The sequence below is a fragment of the Zootoca vivipara genome, chromosome 1 (assembly GCF_963506605.1).
Source record: "Zootoca vivipara chromosome 1, rZooViv1.1, whole genome shotgun sequence".
In the NCBI taxonomy this organism is placed as follows: Eukaryota; Metazoa; Chordata; class Lepidosauria; order Squamata; family Lacertidae; genus Zootoca; species Zootoca vivipara.
In genome coordinates, this window is record NC_083276.1 from 133,131,628 (window position 1) to 133,149,779 (window position 18,152).

At 50.0% G+C, this 18,152-nt stretch overlaps 1 protein-coding gene across 1 annotated transcript; it reads right to left on the reverse strand.

Moving 5' to 3' along the window:
- Positions 1-14,628: 14,628 nt before the first annotated feature.
- GBX2 (gastrulation brain homeobox 2) lies at positions 14,629-17,058 on the reverse strand. The gene is made up of 2 exons (XM_035134399.1): positions 16,551-17,058; positions 14,629-15,155 (listed from the first exon to the last, which is right to left on the reverse strand). Exons 1-2 carry the CDS (start codon positions 17,056-17,058, stop codon positions 14,629-14,631), a joined length of 1,035 nt encoding a protein of 344 aa, XP_034990290.1.
- Positions 17,059-18,152: the final 1,094 nt, after the last annotated feature.

The window sequence follows — 18,152 nt, forward strand, 5'->3', positions numbered from 1 at the left end:
ATTTTCCATAAATTTAAATATTAATTCTTCTATCATACTAACATTTAAACACTTAAAACTAATTCAGCCCCCCTTCCCCTGGACTCCCAGATACTTCAGTGAGTTCCGTAAGTCATTCCAGTTTTGGACCATCTAGATCAATCAAAAAATTTACATCTAGATCAATCAAAAATTTTAATCCTCACCCCACTCCCACCCTGTCCCAGCCTACCCCCCATTCTTCCGTGATCATCCCCTGCTGCCTCCCCAATTCTCTAAAAACTGTAGTACAAAACCATCCAGTTATATTTCCACTTTCCAGTCTCGATTTTTTCCCCCTTTAAGTTCTGGTCCCAGTATGAATCCTGCCCTCCCTCTCTCACTGGGAGGACATTATTCCATGCTGGTTCTTCTTTGGAGACTCCTTGGAACAGACACATGTTCTGTTCCCCCCCCCCCTCTCACTGGGGGAACAATATTCCATGCATCTTCCTCATCTTCCTTAAAGTCAAGTACATTGTCCAAGACTGATGATTGTTCTTCTTGCTTCTCTTCATTCTCTATTGAAATTAATCCTTTTTCACTGTCCACACAATTCTGATTCCTTTCACGCATTTCATGCATTTCATGCAACTGTATATTACTTTCACACAACAATATATTATTTTGCCGCAATTCATTTCTCAAGTCCAAAAGCAATTCCCAAAGTTCCTTCTGAAAGTCCAGGCCGTCAGGTGATGTTGTGGCTACAGACATCCTGCTCATCTCAGATTTCATGAGAACAGAACAGAGCAGGAAGTGGCGCAGATCTTATTTCCAAAAACATCAGGGACCAAGTTTATATCTGAACTGGTTATACTCTCATTTTTAATTCTTCTTCATATCTTAAAAATCTTGTGACCATTTCTGAAAAGAGCATTTATCAAACTTCTTATACCCAGCTTAATATTTTGCGCTCTCTTCAAAATTGACAGTTCTCAACTTCAAAGAGGTAAACAAATTCCTTTCTATTGTGATACCATACTGGCGGCTCGCTGATCCCTCCAGGGACCCGACTCCAGCTTCCAGGGGGACTTTCCCCAGTCCAAATTTAAAAATTTACAGGAATTTTAGTGGATTCAGCCCTTCTCCCCTTTACCCTGCTTCAGGGGGAAGGTATTGAGCCCAATCCTTGGTAATTGATAAGTTCCTTTCAGTCTTTCCGGCTACAGGCAAATTAACTGCATCACAGTTCTCTCAATGGGGGATATCGACTTCCTGTTTAAATCTCCCATGGCCAATTCTTTTCAATTTTAAAAAAAATTCCCCTTAAATTTCTTTCTGTTACTCACAGTGTTCAATGTCTTCAAATCCTTTTTTAAAAATAAATAAAAATCCACTGCTCTTCCTCTGCCAGCTCGGAGCTTCGCTCTGTGAGGGTAGCAGTATACTCGAAAATGGCGCCCGCGACTCTCACTCCGCTCGCTCTCGAAGCTCTTAAAAAGAGTTTACCATGGGGCAGAGGAGTCACTTTGGGGTGCACCCGAGCTTTCACACCCCCAGAAAGCTCAATCTGGGGTTCTTCTGGGGGTCCGCATTGCTCTCACGGCTCCCCCCTCCCTCACAGCGCCAGGAACCTCGGAGCTTGAGGATTCCTCGTGAAGGCATACTTGTTGTTTAGCCAGCTTGCTAGGAAACCTCTGTAGTCTTCTTCATGAAAGGGGAGAGTGATTAGAGGGACTAATTGAGATCACCTTACGTTACAAATGTTACTCTGCAAAATGAGACAAGAAGATGGATTGATCTCAACTATTATTCATTAGGGAAAGTCCTTTATATATTTCAGATTAATAATTTCTCTTCAGGAGCTATGCTGCTATCCTCTCATGGTAACTCATCACAGCATTGCACATGTTGAACCATGAAAATTACTAGAAATTTTGTGGAACTTAAGAGAGCTCATCACCTTTTTGTTTGTTTAAAGAACTGGTGTTTGTTCAAAAGTACATAATGTTCAGTTGCAATGGCTACACTCAAAAATACTGCTGTATATGGGGTTCGGCCTTCACATCCCTCTATATAGCCATGCCAATTTGTGAAGCTTTTCTTTTGGCCCTCTGTTTTCCAGGTTGATCAAACTCCCTCTCTGGAGGCTCCACAGGGCCTCTCTCCAAGGGCACAACTTTGTATGGGAATGCAAATGTAGGCAGAATTCTTCAGGTCAGGAACACAATTCCCTCATCTGTAACAAGGCTATTTCTGACCTTTCCTGACAAGTCCTGTAAGTGACTTATCAGGAACAAAATATTCTTTTACATGCGAATAGACTGTTGTATCATTTTCACTGAGAAGTTTCCGGTAGGGGTGTCACACAAAACGAGCTTTTGGTGATCATGTGGGAAATCCCTTAGGTGCATGCAATTAAGCCAAGCCCTGTGCCAGGGGACGACTACCACAGTTGGCCTGAGTAAGAAATCCAGTCCTTTGAGAGCAAAATCAGCAGTCCTGATTGTCTGCATACATTGCCTGAAGACTGGTCTGGCATACATCCATGTGAGAAGATTCTCATGCTGGTTACATGTGGTATATCTTCTACTGATATGATGCATGTACTGCATGGGAGGTATTTCATATTTTTATTCTATTATGAGGCTGGTATTTATCTGTAACTATAAAAAAGAAGTGCTATGGTCCATGGGGTCACGAAGAGTCGGACACGACTAAACGACTAAACAACAACAACATAAAAAAGAAGAATTATTCCAGTTTGTCTTTGGCTGAAATGAATTGCCCTGTTCGCCTCCATCTCATCTCTTCCCTTGTGTAAAATTGTCGAGTGTAAGCTCTTGGGCGGGGTGGGGGGTGGGGAGAGTGTCTGCCTTTTTTTGTTGTTGTTACTTTGTAATACACATTGGCTGTTCTATGTGTATGGTTATTAATTTGTAGAGCTTACTGGAAAGGATACTTGCTTAATGTCATTGTGTCTTGTGATTCTCAAGCAAGAGCACCATCATTCTCCTGCAGGCCAATCAGGTTGTTATATTCGAGGATCCCACCTGCCTATTGTTCTAGGATCCAAGCTTTGTACATAACACCTTGATTGTGCACAAAGTGTCACATTTATAAGTCCACATTTATAAGAGAGAATAAAGAAATGTAATTAAGAACCGAAAACCTGACATGCAAAGCTTTGGGGAGACAAATGGAGAAAACAAAATTAGTTCAAATTAACTTTGCTATTGACTGTTGAAGTATTTTTTTTGTCCTTTTTGTGAAGGGAGTGGCTGCCAATACAATTAAATATGCAGAGTTGAAACAATGATATGGAAAACTAAGCTTAAATGTGTTACTTGTTCTATGTGTCCCTGAAGAAAAGCAACTCAGTGCCTGATGAATTTTTAAAATAGGGTGGGATTCAACTGTCTTTCTTTATTTCAGTTCTATCCAATTAGGGTTGTACAGTTGGGGAATGCAGAAGTTTCAGTAACATTAGAATGAGAGAACCACTATCATTCCTTCTAATAGCAAATTCAAGTAGTTGACTGTCTTATGAGTTGAAAAGTAAGGCAGGGCCACCCAACATAACTGGGAGACTCCCTCAGTATGCAGAAGTCCATATACAGTATTCCTGAATTAAAATTAAAATACATTTTGAAAACTCTCCAGAAATCCCCCAAAGCACCTATGAACTTTCAGACTGCTAAGAGCATGGTGAGGAATGTGGGGGTGGGCTGGGAGCAAATCATTACATTCAATTAAGAAAGGTTATTGTGCTTCTGCAGCTACCTTTTCTGGAGATGGGGGTGTGTGAGTAGGATATAAAGAAACTTAGGCTCAAACATCTTGACGATCAGTTTAGTCTGTGGTTGAGAGCAAGGACATCATTTGAAGGGCGAGGGGAAATGGTCCAAGAGCAAGAGAGGAAATTGGTCCAAGTCCCTAATAGCATCTCCATGGGGTTGTTTAGGGCTGGGCAGGTGGGATGTACCCCATGAAGATGATGATGATGATGATGATGATGATGATGATGATGATGATAATGATGATTTACCTCTCTGCACTAAATGTCTTTTCACCCTTTCTCATGATGCAAGAACCTCAGGACCATCTAATGAAACTGAATTTCAGAAGATTCAGGACAGATCAATGAAAGTATTTCTTCATACAGGTTGGTAGTGATGACCAGCAACTTGCATGACTTTAAAAGAGGGTTAGACATACATCAGTAGCTACAACCATGATGGCTCTGCCCCACCACCACTGTCTGAGGCAGGAGGCCTCCGAATATTGGTTAATGGAAACCATAGGTGGGGAGAGTGTTCTTGCGCTCAGGTCCTGCTTGCAGGCTTCCCATGGGCACCTGGATAGCCACTGTGAGAACAGAATGCTGGATCAGATGGGCATCGGGCGGACCCAGCAGAACTGTGCTCTTATGTGCTCTTTGAGGCCATGAACTCTGGGTGCCCTGTTCTCGCCACAGGACTCTTTTCTGGCTTAAATTTTAGGAAAGGATCAACTCCCTCAAGGCTAACATTTTGCTGCCTTGAAAGCAGGCTTCTGTGGGATGTGATACATAAGTAGCAGTCAAGTACAACATTCCTTGTTTTCCTAGAGTGGACATGCAAGGGGATGTTTGGTTCAGCCAGTCAAAAACTTCCTGTTTCCTCCTAGGGTGGAGCATCCTTCCTTTTGCATGTGACTAGAGGTGGGTGTGACCTTACCTGTGCATGTAACAAAAGCACAAGGCATGCAGTCCTCCTCCCTTCTTTTCCATCTTCCATTCGTTGTGTGAACTACAGTGACTGCCAGTCTGCACTCACTGGGATTAACCCCCCATATGGGGTATGCCTTCTGGGATCCAACTGTGGACATAATGTGAGTAGAACGTGTCCTTTTATTTAAATTGCATCTCTGGGTTATTTGTGGGGCCTGCCTGGTGTTTTTACATGAGTAGAATGTCTGCTTTTATTTAAAATGCATCTCTGGGTTATTTGTGGGGCATAGGAATGTGTTCACATTTTTTTCAAAATATATGGTCTGAGGGACAGTGGACCGGCCCACAGCTGAAAAAGGTTGCTGACCCCTGCATTAGGTGATACCACAATGTAGTATCACATTAGGTCATTATCACATAGGCTGAATTAAACTTCTAAGCAACGCTGAAATAAGACACCATGCTCATGCTATTGCTTATGAGACTGCACATGTGATGCACTTCTTAATGAAATCAAGTTTTCCTCATCTCAAATTGCACTTGCCCATTTTGTTTGCAATTCAGATTTGTAAGTTGCAAATTGTAACAGAGTTCAATTTATGGATCCCCAAGACGGTGCCAAAAGAAGTGTTTTATGGTTTTATTTAATCTTCCCTTGCAAATATTCCCTCTGTGCATGACTGTGGGTTGGGAAACAAACATGGACATTCTGAAATGTCAGTTTGAGTTGTTGTAGTAAACACCTATGGTTTTACCTAAAGAAAAAAGAGCAGAGGGGAGAGTCCTCTTCCAATAAACGTGGCATGTAGACATTTCATAGCAATCAGTAGCAAAATCCAGTTTGGGCCTTGACCCTGGAGGCTACGAGGGTAACTTCTAGTGACAGGGATGAGAAATGTTTAGCTGTGGAGAGAGGAATCCCCCTCCAAAAAAAGCGACTCAGGTTTTCTTTAAGTGCACAGAAGGCAGAGCAACACCAGCTGGCTGCTCCCATCAGAGTAGAGCTGTGACAAAGAAAGGCATAGCGAAGGGAACAGCTCCTTATCCTCAACATCCTACCTGAATTCAAACATTGCTACTCTTTTGAATTTGACCTGGGCCAGCTTTTGGGGGGGGGGGCAGCCACTTGGGCCAGCAACCATATTATGCTACCCACCAGCAGATTTGAAACACAGATTCATACATGAGAGCAGCAGCTAAGACAACTTCCATGGACGGAATCAGTTCTGACTAATCCTGTTGAGAACTGGGTTTATTATCCAAGCCACACTTGCCTGCTGTTTTCTTTCTATCCTGTCCAATAAGCTATTTGGCAAAAAAAGGGAAACAAACAAACAAACAAACAAACAAAGGCTGCATCAGTGGGGATAAATTATTAGAACAGAATTAAATCTATTATGCAACCATTTAAAAAACAATTTCTCAGCTGCTGTCAGTTTTATGATGTTTATTTTCCTGCCTCTGCATGCAGAAATGACGGGAGCAAAGTTTTAAGAAAGTTTGGAGAGTGAACTGAACAGAGGTCAATGCAGATCAGTTGGCAGGATTTAATAGGATCAGGCCAGTGTAATCTTGTTTTATCCATTGTAATTCAGGCAGCCACAGAGACCCCAAACGAGAGGGGAAGGGGCTTTTAAAAAGATTGGCGGTCATACCACAAAGCCGGGGGGCTGGAGCCATGACAAAAGCATGAGAGGGGATGAAGTGGCTTGAAATAAATAGATTAGAGTTCTCTATGGCCTGGGCACAGCAGGAAAAAAGAGCAGGCACGGTGCAGGCAGGCTCCATTCTCTAGCCCTCCTCTCCCCCCACCCCCTTGCTTTTGCATGGTGCTGCAGCGTTTCCCAATTTCAAAGGCTAGCATTCTCACAGGAGGGGGTGGGGAGAGGCAAGCAGAGTTCTGCCTCCATCTTGCACGCTGCCTATAGGAAAAATCAAACGGGACTGTCCTCATTCTTTGATTGGAAAAAGAGCGGGTTGGGGAGGGAGACATCTCTCTTCCGTGGAAGGGCGCTGGGCGAGGAAGCTGGTTTTGGAGCAGTGTGATTTGTGTGGCACGTCCTATGGGTTAGCTGCTGGCATGACAAACCATTGACATAGTTCTTTGAAGGTGCTCAGAGGGTTGTACGCTGCGTCAAGCTAAGTGCTTTATAGAGAACTTACGAGCTGCTGCAAAAATGCATGGGAGAGGCATTGAACAGCTACGGTTGTCCCTGAAAGAGGGGGATGCCTCGAGAAACTTTGGAATATAAGCCCCATTAGAGACACGATCTCTCTTGGGGGCATGTCAGAGAGGAGGCTGCTTTGAATAAAAGGGAAACAAATGTTTGAGCAAGCGAGTTATTCTTCTATCCTTGAATAATTATACTACTATCAGGAGACAATTTCATGTATTTAAGTTTTAATCAGGTTTTGACTGTAGTATTTGCTTTATTTTCTTTAATTAAAAATGGTGGTGGGACGCCTTATTTTGTGAAGTGACACCTTCAGGACTCGACCCGAAAGAGGGAAACGCACCCCCCCCCCCGCTCAAGGATTTCTCTCTCCCCTCGCCCCGCAGAGCTCCTGTCAGCTCCAGCCAACACTTTTTCTAGAATTGATGAGTGAATTATGGGTTGAATCCAGAATACACTCATTGCACTTCAGCCCAACTGAAATTAATGTGAGAAAATGTTAATAATTCCCGTTGGTTTCAGTTGGAATTCAGTTTGTCTGGAAGGAGCCTAATGTCTTTTGGGATTTGTAAAATATAAGAGCTTTTGGACATAGAAAACATAAAGTTCTATTTTTAACTAGATCAGTTACTGTAAAATTTAAATTTAAAAAGTTTGTGTTAAAGTTGTATTTTTATTTTATTTATCAATTGTTGTTGTTGTTGTTGTTGTTGTTGTTGTTGTTGTTGTTTGTTATTGCAGTATTAAATGTATTACCTGCCCTTCACCAGCAGATTCCAAAGTGGGTTACAACAATTTAAACCAAACTCGCTTCCCAGTGCTAGCGTTCTTAGTCACCTGGTAGTCTTAAGCATTGCCCCATTGCTGTAGATAGTACTTTACAGAGTAACATAAGCAGCAAAGATTTCAGCAAAGATTGAGCAGCAAAGCATAGCTTCCCTTCCCCTCGCAGGAGCTTGCAGTCTAAAATTTCAACAGCAGACGATTCAAAGGGAGGGAGGGTAAACAGCGGTAGCTTCTGTGAGCTGCTCTAGTAATTCGCTGGACAGAAGAATTAAATAACAACCATTTTCATACTGAGCCAGTATTCAGCACGAGACTCCAAACAGCTTGGCAACTTTCCCAACCTACCTAAGTGACACCACTATCATGGTCTGGTGGAGTGACCCTTGATTCTGCAGGTCTGAAAAGCTCCCTGCTCAGCTCACTCATGAAATGGAATCACAGAAGAACAGAATGTGCACGTCGCACCTTGGAAGTGTGGCACGAATAGGAAGCAGCTAGGAGGAAACTCACTCTCAGCTGCTGAGCTATTTCTTTTTAATAACCAATAGTGACTAGGTGATGCTATTAATTGCATTATAAAATTGTCCTTAGTGGCCTCAATGTGTAAAAGTGAAAGGAATCTGTTTCACTCAAAAGCTTGTCCCGGGCTACACCAATGAACAGGTTCCAATGAAATTAAATAGTACAGGGGGAAAGTGTGTGTGTGTTAAAGGAAACTGCTTCATATAGTTAAGAATTCTTGATTCACCATACCTGTTTAAATCTGAAACATAATTCCTCAATTGCATGAAAAATGGGCCCATGGCAGCAGCCCAAATGTGCATTGGCTTTGCAAAATACCTGAGATCATCTCCAGGCAGGGAGGCTGAGGTGACCGGGGGAGCATGAAGGCAGTCAACAGCAGTTTGGGTGTGTGTGTGTGTGTGTGTTTCGGAATGGTTAAAATAGGCAATCAATTTTTATGATGTAATTTATAATTCATACAGGTTGTCTTCATACATATGGTGTTGCTTTTGTGTGTCAATGTTTCAGGTAGTTTATTACTGTGACAGTGTGATTTGCATTCATGTTCAGTTACCCCACTCATATTTCTCATGTTTACACCATAAGGGCTGCATATGAAGATTGATCTGGCAGGGTTTTGATCTAGCTAGGGCTTTTGCTTGCTGTTAAGGCACATATAGGAAAGGTGCTCCACATTTTAGGCTACCTGCAGAGCTGACTGCTGGTACAGGAGATGCATCTAATAGCTGGTTTTCACTGCTAGGTTTCACAAAAATGGAAACTTCTCTTTCCATAGGCCCGACCACCTTGCTAAGCCGCTCACAGAAGTTGCAAGCAAGCAGGAAGTTCTTACTCAGGTGTTCAATGGGGTTTGCTTAGATAATGAGAACCAATAAATTTCTTATACAGTATATCTGCCAAAAAAAATCCGAAGAGTCTTGTGCAACCACAAAAACTTGCTCGTTTATTATGGCATTTTTGGTGGACTCTAGTCCGTTTCTGCTGTGCAGTCCAGGAAAGCTTATACTGTACCAAGAGACTCCCAGGGCTACCGCATTGGAAATTAAACACCTGCATTTCTAGCTATCCTTTCTCACACACCTTTTGAAAACAGGTGATGATGCTCGGGGATAGCTTGTGTTACTGTTTGGATTATCTAGTCTGGAACCGGACATTAAAAACCAGCAGAGATCGGCGCAAACAAGCTGGCTGGTTGCAAAAGGGCTGGAAGCAGCGGATTGCCAGCCGCGGGGATGCCAATGCGTTTAGGACTGCTCTGCCTCGGTGTTTTGTGGAACAGGGGCGTAGGAAGCAAAGGCTTTCGCGGCTTCCACTCGCCTGATTTCCAAACTGCCGTTTAAAGGACTTCAGTGCGAGAGCAAACATTCGGGTTCGGTCTAAGTCTCCTTCTTGCTGTCGGTTGGCCTGGATCTCTAACCCGCCCGCCCCCACATACACACGTCCCCTCCCTCGTCTTCCAGGCGTCTGCTCAGCCCTGTTCGCTGTTCTCTGTCCTGGCTGGGGCGGGGGGAGGGTCTTGTCATCATACTCGGTCTTGGACTCCTTGACCTTCCCGTGGCCAAGAGGATGCCGCTTGCCTCCTCAATTATTCGCATTGATCCCCAACTGGAGTTGCTTCCCAGGGTCTGCCCTTTTCTTGTCTAAGGAAAGAGGGTGCCCGTGAAAACGTCGCACCTGACTCCGGCTTCAGTTCTGGGCGGGACCAGAGCTCTGTGCAGTCGGGAAGCTTGCCTACTTCCCAATTGGGAAGGTTCGCCGGATGCAAGGCATATTTCGGTGGCCCAGTTTACAGGCTGTCCTTCAGCTGAAAACGCCACTTCGTTTTTTAAATTGTTCTTAATGTTTGGTGCCTGCAAGTGAAAGGAAAGGAAAACCGCCTTCCCCACCTCGGCTTTCTTGGCCACGAAGAGGCTCTTGAGAATCTCGTTGAGCATTCCAGAGCGACCTGCCGCCTTTCCTACTAGAGATCCCGGCGGGGGCCCCTGGGGCACAAAAGAGGCGCTTCCAAGGATGCGGCGCTGTCTGCGGCTCGCCAACCCCAGCCGAAATAATTAAACCAATTAAGTCAATACAAACAGAATCAAGAGGGAAGAGTCCAGTTCTGATCCTTGGAGGGCCGCGGGGGCGGGGACGAAGAGAGAGGTGGGCCTGGCTGTTCTGCGGAGAGCAGGAGTCGGAGCGCAGCCTGGTGCGCATCCCCAGCCATGAAGTCACAGTATTGCGCAGCGGGGAGGCCCGATCCCGGGAGCGGGGAGAAGAGACCCCGGAGCCGGAGCGGGGTTGGCACGGAGGGAAGCCCTCTTTCCCTCGGTCCTTTCGAGGAGACCCCAACTGGCCCTCGAGTTGAAGGGCAGCAGATTCGGACTCCCCTCCAAACCCTTCATCCCGGCGCCGGCTGCGAGATGGTGGCTGGTGGCTGGTTTTGCACTCTCTTTCTGGGAAGAGCAAACTTTTCCTTACTTTCTGTCAGGGCCGGGGAAGTGGTGTCCTTGCTTGCCCTCCGCCTTCCCTTGTCCAGAGTCACCTTTGCCCAGCGCCATCCAGTTTCTCTTCCGGGGCCGCACTTCCCGGTGCATCCTTAAAATCTGAATAAGATTAATTTATTTATTTATTTATTTTCCGAAAAGGGAGATTTCCTTCCTTTTCCCTTTCCCGAAATAGAACATTCTGAACTGCTCTTTGTGGTTTAAAAACTAATTCGTTCTCCTGCCGCAGAGCTGCGTTAAATGGCACAACAATTAGCTGTAGAGTAAAAAGACGTTTGTTGCTTGCTTGCTTGCTTGCTTGCTTGCTTGTTATTTTCAAAGGGAGAAAAAAGACCCGAATCCGAGTATTTCTAATCAAATGTTAAAAGAAGCGGCTCTCGAGTTGGGTTTGCTGGCTGAGAGCGGGGCGGTCTCGGCGCTTTTCCAGCTTGGCCCTCGGGTTTCTTGCTGGGATGGGGCCGCGAGGGCTTTGTAATGATTTGATGTGCAGATGTAAGTGAAATTTATTGTAACAACAAATATAGGGATGTCAAAGCCCAGCTCTGGATTAAAGCAGGCAGCCCAAGGTGGGGGGGGGAGTGTATTAATTTCAAACAGCATCAGAGGCCAGTGTCTATTAGCGCGAGCTATTCTTCAGGCCCCCCCATCAGAATTAATCATTGAGAGTTAATTTGAAGCGCAGACAAGTTGCTGTTAATTTAGTGCGGGGAGGATGGGATGGAATAAAAAGCCGAGGTGCCGGCCAAGCCTCTTGGGTCTCATTAATCAGCGAGCTGAGACGGCCTGGCTTGATTACAATTTGCAAAAAAATTCATTAGAGCCTGGGCGATTGACAATTTTTCTCTCTGCCTGTGATCTGACTCATTAGGCAGCCAAATGAAAGCCAGGATGGTGATGATGACAGCTATCAACCCCCCTCGCTTGTTTATCTTCTTGGCTTCTGCCTCTGCCTTGGTGGCTCCCACTCCGGGGCTTTTCCTGACCCTGCCTGGATGCAGCACAACACGCCCCCCCCCCACCCGGTCGCCTCAGATTATCGTCTGAGGTGGGACGGGAAGTCGGCGGTCTTCTGCCGCCTGCTCTGCCACTTGCGCTGTCCTCTTGCTCCTTTTTTCTCGCCGTTATGGAAGGCCGTGTCGGAGCGGGGCGGGGGCCGAGCATCTCTTTTGCAGCGGGGCAAACGGGTCTTTGGGTGGCGGCTGCTTCAGCGTCAAAGAGCTGCAAAAAAGAGGCAAAAAGATCCGACCATTTGCCCTGTCTGTGTGCCGAAATGTAGCTTTTCCTTTTCTTTCCCCACAAAACGCAGGTGCTTGGGCTAGAATTTAAAAGTTGACCCCCTGCCCATATGCAGCTTTAAAACTTTGACAGCCCGTTCCTCCAACTTAAAAGTTATTTTTGGGTGTGTGTGTGCGTAGTATGTATATGCATATACTGTATGTGTGTACATGATTACTCTGATTACCCAGAACGAGGCAGCATCCATACATAGTTGCCTGTTTCTGGGTAATCAGAGTTCGCATCTCTGGAGAGCTGGGCTTGTGTGGATATGGTGCACACGTGTCGACTCCGCTGCCTGGGATCCTGGCTCTCTTTCGCTCCAGGGCTGCACCTCGGCACCCGCCATCAAAGCCGCTCCACACGCCGGCAAGGGAAGACTAACGCCGACTTCAGCTCGCCTCTCTGCCTCGGCAGAAGCAAATTATTTCACTCTGAAGGCGAATTCCTCTACTGTAAAGCTCAGTCGCGGACGCTCGCCTGGGAAGTCCGGAGCCCCTACCTCTGGGACATCGCACCTCAGATTCAGAAACCCAGAACACAACTGCGTCGTTTTTTAAAAAATGTTAATGCAAAACATGCAGATCTGGCTGCTACTTAGTTGGAAACTTGAAGATGGTGATGGTGATGGTGATGAAATTTCCAGGACTCGCGACGAGGCGCCTTTGCAGAGCTGCATTTCCAGGCTGTGCAAACGAAATCCACACCTTACAAAACGATGTAGTGAAAATGATAGATTTATGTCCCTATGCGACCGGCCTCCTTCGAGCTCAGGCCGGACCCTGCGCTGCTCTCTCCGTCCCGGGAAGGATGGGGCGCTTGGGATCTCGGCCTCCTTTGCCCGCTCTCACCGTTCAGCTTTCATTTTCACCCGTCTTGACGGGCGACAATGGGGCCTCAATCGCGTTTCTAAGGCGCTTTCCCGCAGGCGAGTGGGGGCAATTCTTCCGACTTCTCTCCGCGCCCAAACCGCCTTCCACACCGCGTCCACACCCGCCTTTCCCGCTCCTCTTTCTCTTTACACTCCCGCCGCAGATCCTGAGCTTGGGCGAATCCCTTTGCAGCCTAGTCAGAACCCTGAGGCGCCTCTTTCTCCGCGCATCTGCTGAGACAGAAAGCAGCACACCGTCCTTCGTGTGGACAGAACAGGGCAAAGTGGGAGCGGGCGGGGAGCGACCTTGGCTCCCGCTTCGGAAGCCCACCAAGGCCACCCGAGCCCGCCTCCCTTTCTCCCCGGCAAGCCAGCCTCCCCACGCCCCACCCATAGCTGCCAAGTTTTCCCTTTTCTCACGAGGAAGCCTATTCAGCATAAGGGGAAATCCCTTAAAAAAAGGGATAACTTGGCAGCTATGGCCCCACCTGCCACAGCCCATTCCCTTGGATTTGGGTCTGCAGAGCCCCTTCACATCCCTTCGCAGCCTGGAATGAAAGCGGAGCTGTCCTGCAGTTCTTATTCGGAGGGGCGGGAAGGGCTCCCTCACCCGACAACTGAAAGCCGGAATATCCACGGAAGCCGGAATATCGCGTCCTCCTGCCCACGGCTCTTCCAACCCTTCCCCTGCAGTGGGAACGAACCCCTCCCCCGGTTCTTCCGACGACCCTGGGGTGAGGCGGGTTACTAATCCGGAACCCCCCCCCCCCGCATGTGCTTTTGGCTGCAGTGAGGAGGAGACCTCCCCGCTAGCGTCTGAACCGGCGGCAGCTCCAGCTTTTCGGGTGCCCTCTCCCTCCCGGGACGCCTTTTTCTCCCCGCTCCAAGGAAAGCGCCTTCCTGGCCCTCGCCCGCCAAGAAGCCTTGCCAGAAGCGCAGAAGGAAGGACAGCTGGGTCATTCTGAGCATTTCCCCCTTTTTCTTCCTTTTCTTTTTTCAGGTTTTTATTTATAACATTACTGTGTTTCATTTCGTTTTCATAACTTAAGAAAAAAGCGTAAACTACATCTGAAATAAATTAATGTAACACAATAGAACAACAACCAAAAATTAAAAGGTCGTGCATTTGAAATAGGAAAGGAACATCGCTTAGGCAAGGCAACCAAGTCGAGAGAAGCCCAGAACTTTAAATAAAATGGGGAAATCAATAGGGAGGGAGGGAGGGAGGGATCCACCTCAAGAATGTCTCATTCACTCAGCCTTCTGGCACAACGAAAAAGAAAAAGAAAAGAAAAGAAAAAGAAAGAAAGGGAGGGAGGGAGGAAGAAAAGAAGCAGCAGCAGCAAAAATTAAACCGGTCCTTTTCGTCTTATCTTCTCTCCCGAAAGAAACGGGGCGGGGGAACATCTCCCTCCACCGCCAAAAAGTCCGCAGTTCTGGAATGTAAGACTTGACGCCGCCGCTCCTTTGGTCCTGTCTCAGTCAAAATCCCGCAGCCGAGACCCAGCGCTCTATATACAAAGTTCGGGCAGTCTAATAAATAGGTAAATCGTCTTTTCCTGGCTTGCCAGACTCCCGTTCCGGAACCCTACCGCGCCAAGGCACAGTTTGCGCCTCGAGGGAAAGTTCCTCTTCAGTTTGGCAGTGGAGGGACCGAGAGAAAGAGAGCGAGAGGGAGGGCTCTCCACGGAGCCCCGATTGGATTCGCAGGGGAGGCGCGCGTTTGTTTGTTTGTTTGTTTGTTTGTTTTCCTCCAAACTTTAGCGAGGGAGGGACGAGAAAAAAGGTGGCGTTTCCCCTCCCTCTCTCCGTCTCTCTCTTTTACCCTCCCCCCCTCGCTCAGGGCCTGGCCTGCTCCAGCTGCTGATGTTGACTCCTAATGGCGAACCTGCTGACGTGGACGGGGATGGGCACGACGATCTTGGGGTTCCGGGAGGGCTCCCCGGTCTTGGAGTTGGCGTTGCCGGCTTTCACCCGTTTCCACTTGGCGCGCCGGTTCTGGAACCAGATCTTGACCTGCACCTCGCTGAGCTTGAGCGCGTGCGCGATCTGCGAGCGCTCCGTCAGCGACAGGTATTTCTTGCAGTGGAACTCCTTCTCCAGCTCCAGGAGCTGCTCGCTGGTGAAGGCCGTCCGCCGCCTCCGGTTCTTGCCCGTCGACGTGGTGCTGTTGGCGCTGGCCGAGCTGGGGCCGCCCTCCTCCAGCCCGTGGCCGGAGTCGTCCTCCTTGTGCGTCGCGGGGCCCGGCAGGTTGTCATCGGAGCTGTAGTCTAGGTCGCTGTCCATGGAGAAGCTCTCTTCCTTGCCCTTGGCCTCCTCCTCCGCCGCCTTGGCGTCCTCCTTCCCCGACGCGCCTCGGACGGCCCCTGCGGGGAAGCCAAAAAAAGCACCACGCGTTACTTCTCGCTCCTCTCCCTTTTCCCACCCGCCGCCCCTTCTCTCGTCCCCCTCCGTGTCGGGGCTGGGGATGTTGGATGACAGAGGGGAGCGGGGGCAGCGAGGGAAAGCCCCTTCCTGCCTCCGGAAGAAACTTTCCTTCCGTTGGGTCCCCGAATCGGCCGTGGCTTCAGCTCGGAGGAGGCGCAGGCCGCTGCACCCCATCCACCAAGCGGACTCTGCTCCACCGAAGCTTCGGCCCCGAGAAATGGCCGCGGGGCCCTCTGCGTGGGTTTCGCTGGGTGTCAGGGCGAGAAAAGCCATTTCGTGGTGAGCGCCGCCGGGTAATCATCACCCGACGGCAATCTCTGCAAATGACCCCTTGGCGAAGCAGAGAGAGTCGAGGCCTGCCAGTCCGAGACGCCGCTCTTTCCCAGCCCAAGAAGGGCGGCTTAGTTTTGAAGCGGGCAGTGCCGCCGGAAATAACTTGAAGCAGCTCGAAGCCGACGGTCCCTCCCTCTTCCCAAGGCCCTTCGACGGCTGGGCAAGGGGGTCCCCGGGAAGTGAGTGGCACTTCCTCCCCGCCCTTCTCGTCCGCCTCCTCTCTCCCTCCAACTCCTCTTTATCTGAAGAAGTGTGCATGCACACGAAAGCTCATACTGTACAAATAACAAACTTAGTTGGTCTCTAAGGCGCTACTGGAAGGGTTTTTTTGTTTTCTTGGGGAAACAGTCACTCACGCCAGCGAAGTGCTTGTTTTACTGGGCCTCAATGTTTGGCTTTTCCTTTGACAAGGCTGCGGCATTACCCCGCTCATACCCCTTCCCGGTAGCTTCCGAAGTGATTTAAAAGGAGCATCAAGAGCAGCACCAAAAACGCCCCCAAGAGCTTCAGCAGCAGCAGAGAAGCAGCCCGAGAAGGGAGCATTTCGGGGCCTGCACCAGCCGTTCCTGAACTGGAGAAACGGGACGGAAAGGCTTAAACATTTAATAAACCACCAATCCGTACAAATGGGGCCACTTCAATTTCCAGTGGCGGCTGAATTCCCCCCCCCCCTCCGAGTCTCCTTGGAAGAAAACCCGGCCATCCTCTGCGCCGGGGCTGTCCTCCACGGAGATTGCCTAACTCTGCCAAGGGTGTCCTTTCAACTTCAGGAAGCTTCCAAAAAGCTTAAATAGGGTGTTCTTTAATTGATCCGATTCCCGCCCCACAAAGGATAAATGTGGATTAAATCTGGCCGGGGGAAGGCGAGATCACCAGCTAACCTTTTGAGGACAACAACCTTGTGTGGCCGCTGCAACAAACCAAAGCCCAACCTCCGCGCACGGAGAGTGGGGGTCGCGCCACGGAAACCCCCTCCCCGCGCCGCCGCCCGTTTGACTCACCAAGGGACGCCTGCACCGCTTCGGAGGCCGAGAAGGCCAGCAGCGACCCCTCCTTGGCCAGGAACGCCTTGCCGTCTTCGGCCTCGGCTTGCAGGCCGTCCGCCTTGTCGAAGGTGCCCTGGAGCGCCGGCGGGGCGAACTTCCTGGCCGCCTCCTGGTGCTGTGCCGAGGCGGAAAAGGTGCCCGGCAGCGTGGCCATGAGCGTGGACGTGAGCGCCATGCCCTGCGCCAGGCTGGAGCAGAAGCTGGCGGGCAGGCTGGGCATTTGCGCGTGGTGGTGCCCGTGCGAGGGCGGCAGCGCCGGCTGGGGCAACGCCGCCGGGGGTGGTGGTGGCGGCGGCGGCAGCACCACAGGCCGGTAGGGCATGAACATGGGGTAGCCCGTGTAGACGAAGTGGCCCGGGCTGGGCTGCGGCGGACTGCCGATGAGCGAGTCTATGCTGAAGGCAGTGCTGCTTCCCAAAGGGCGCGGCATCATCATGAGCGACGGCGGAAAGGCTGCACTCATAGAGGCGCTGCGGGGCCGGCGGGCGCGTGACGCGGGAAGCTGGACGGGGCGGCGGGGCGCCTACGGGGCCGGCGAGGGCGGGCGAGCAGAGCCGAGGCGGCAGGGAGGCGCGCGGCGGGCAAGGAGGGTCAGCGCAGACCGTGCCTGGCGAGGCCGGGCAGCATCGGGGCGCGGGGCCCTGCTCCAGTCCGGCGCGCTGCTCTGGGACCGGCGGCGCTCCCTCGCTGGACTTCGCTTCGTGCGGGCGCAGCTGCCGGACTGGCTCCCCCGCCTGGGTTCCTTGGCGAGCCCCGTTTCCCGATCTCCGTTTCGCGCTCTCAGTCGCTCCCTCCCGGGCGCCGGCAGAACCTTTGAATCGCGCTCTTCTTTCTCATTCACATTTTGCCAGCCTTGAACCCTTCCCGGCCCCACGTGGACGCCTGCGCCTCTCGCCATTGGCCGCGGAGATGGAAGGAGGAAAGAGCGCGCGGCGCGCGGCGTGTGTGTGTGTGAGTGTGGCGCAGTGTGGGGAGAAGCAGCGAGAGATGGGCTCGGTGTCCCCGCCCCTCCGCGCGCCCCCTCCCTCCTCCCGTCGACCAGAAGGGAGCCGCCAGGAGCGCGGCGGTCCCGGAATCGGGGCGCGAAGGCTTCCTCGGTGGGAAGCTCCCTGCCAGCTAGACGCACGCGGTCAGGGGGCTTGTGCTGTGTCTGCGGGGCTGCCAACTTCCCGGCACCTTCCGGGTCACTTGGCCAGCCCAGGACGGAGCTCTGCAGCAACTGAGGCTCGGTGGGGCTTGAGGGTGTGGGTACTCTTTTTGGGGTTCCTTTTCCGTTTATCCCCCTAGAGTGATGGCGGGGGTGACCCCTCGAAGTTAGCTGCTAGTCCTGTCACAAAACACTCTTTCGTTACGTTTTGAAACCACAACCACCTTGTGGGAAGAGGCTGGTCGGCTGCCTTCGCCTCTCCAGTTTAGGAGCCCCAACTGAGCTTCCTTGGCCCTCCTGCTCCCTTTCAACAGCAGCACCTTTGGGGGGGGTAGGTAAAAGAGGTGAAGAATCCACGCGTGTAAAATGAGTCGTGTGAATGACCTTTGGGAAGCGAAGAAGTCGGGCGG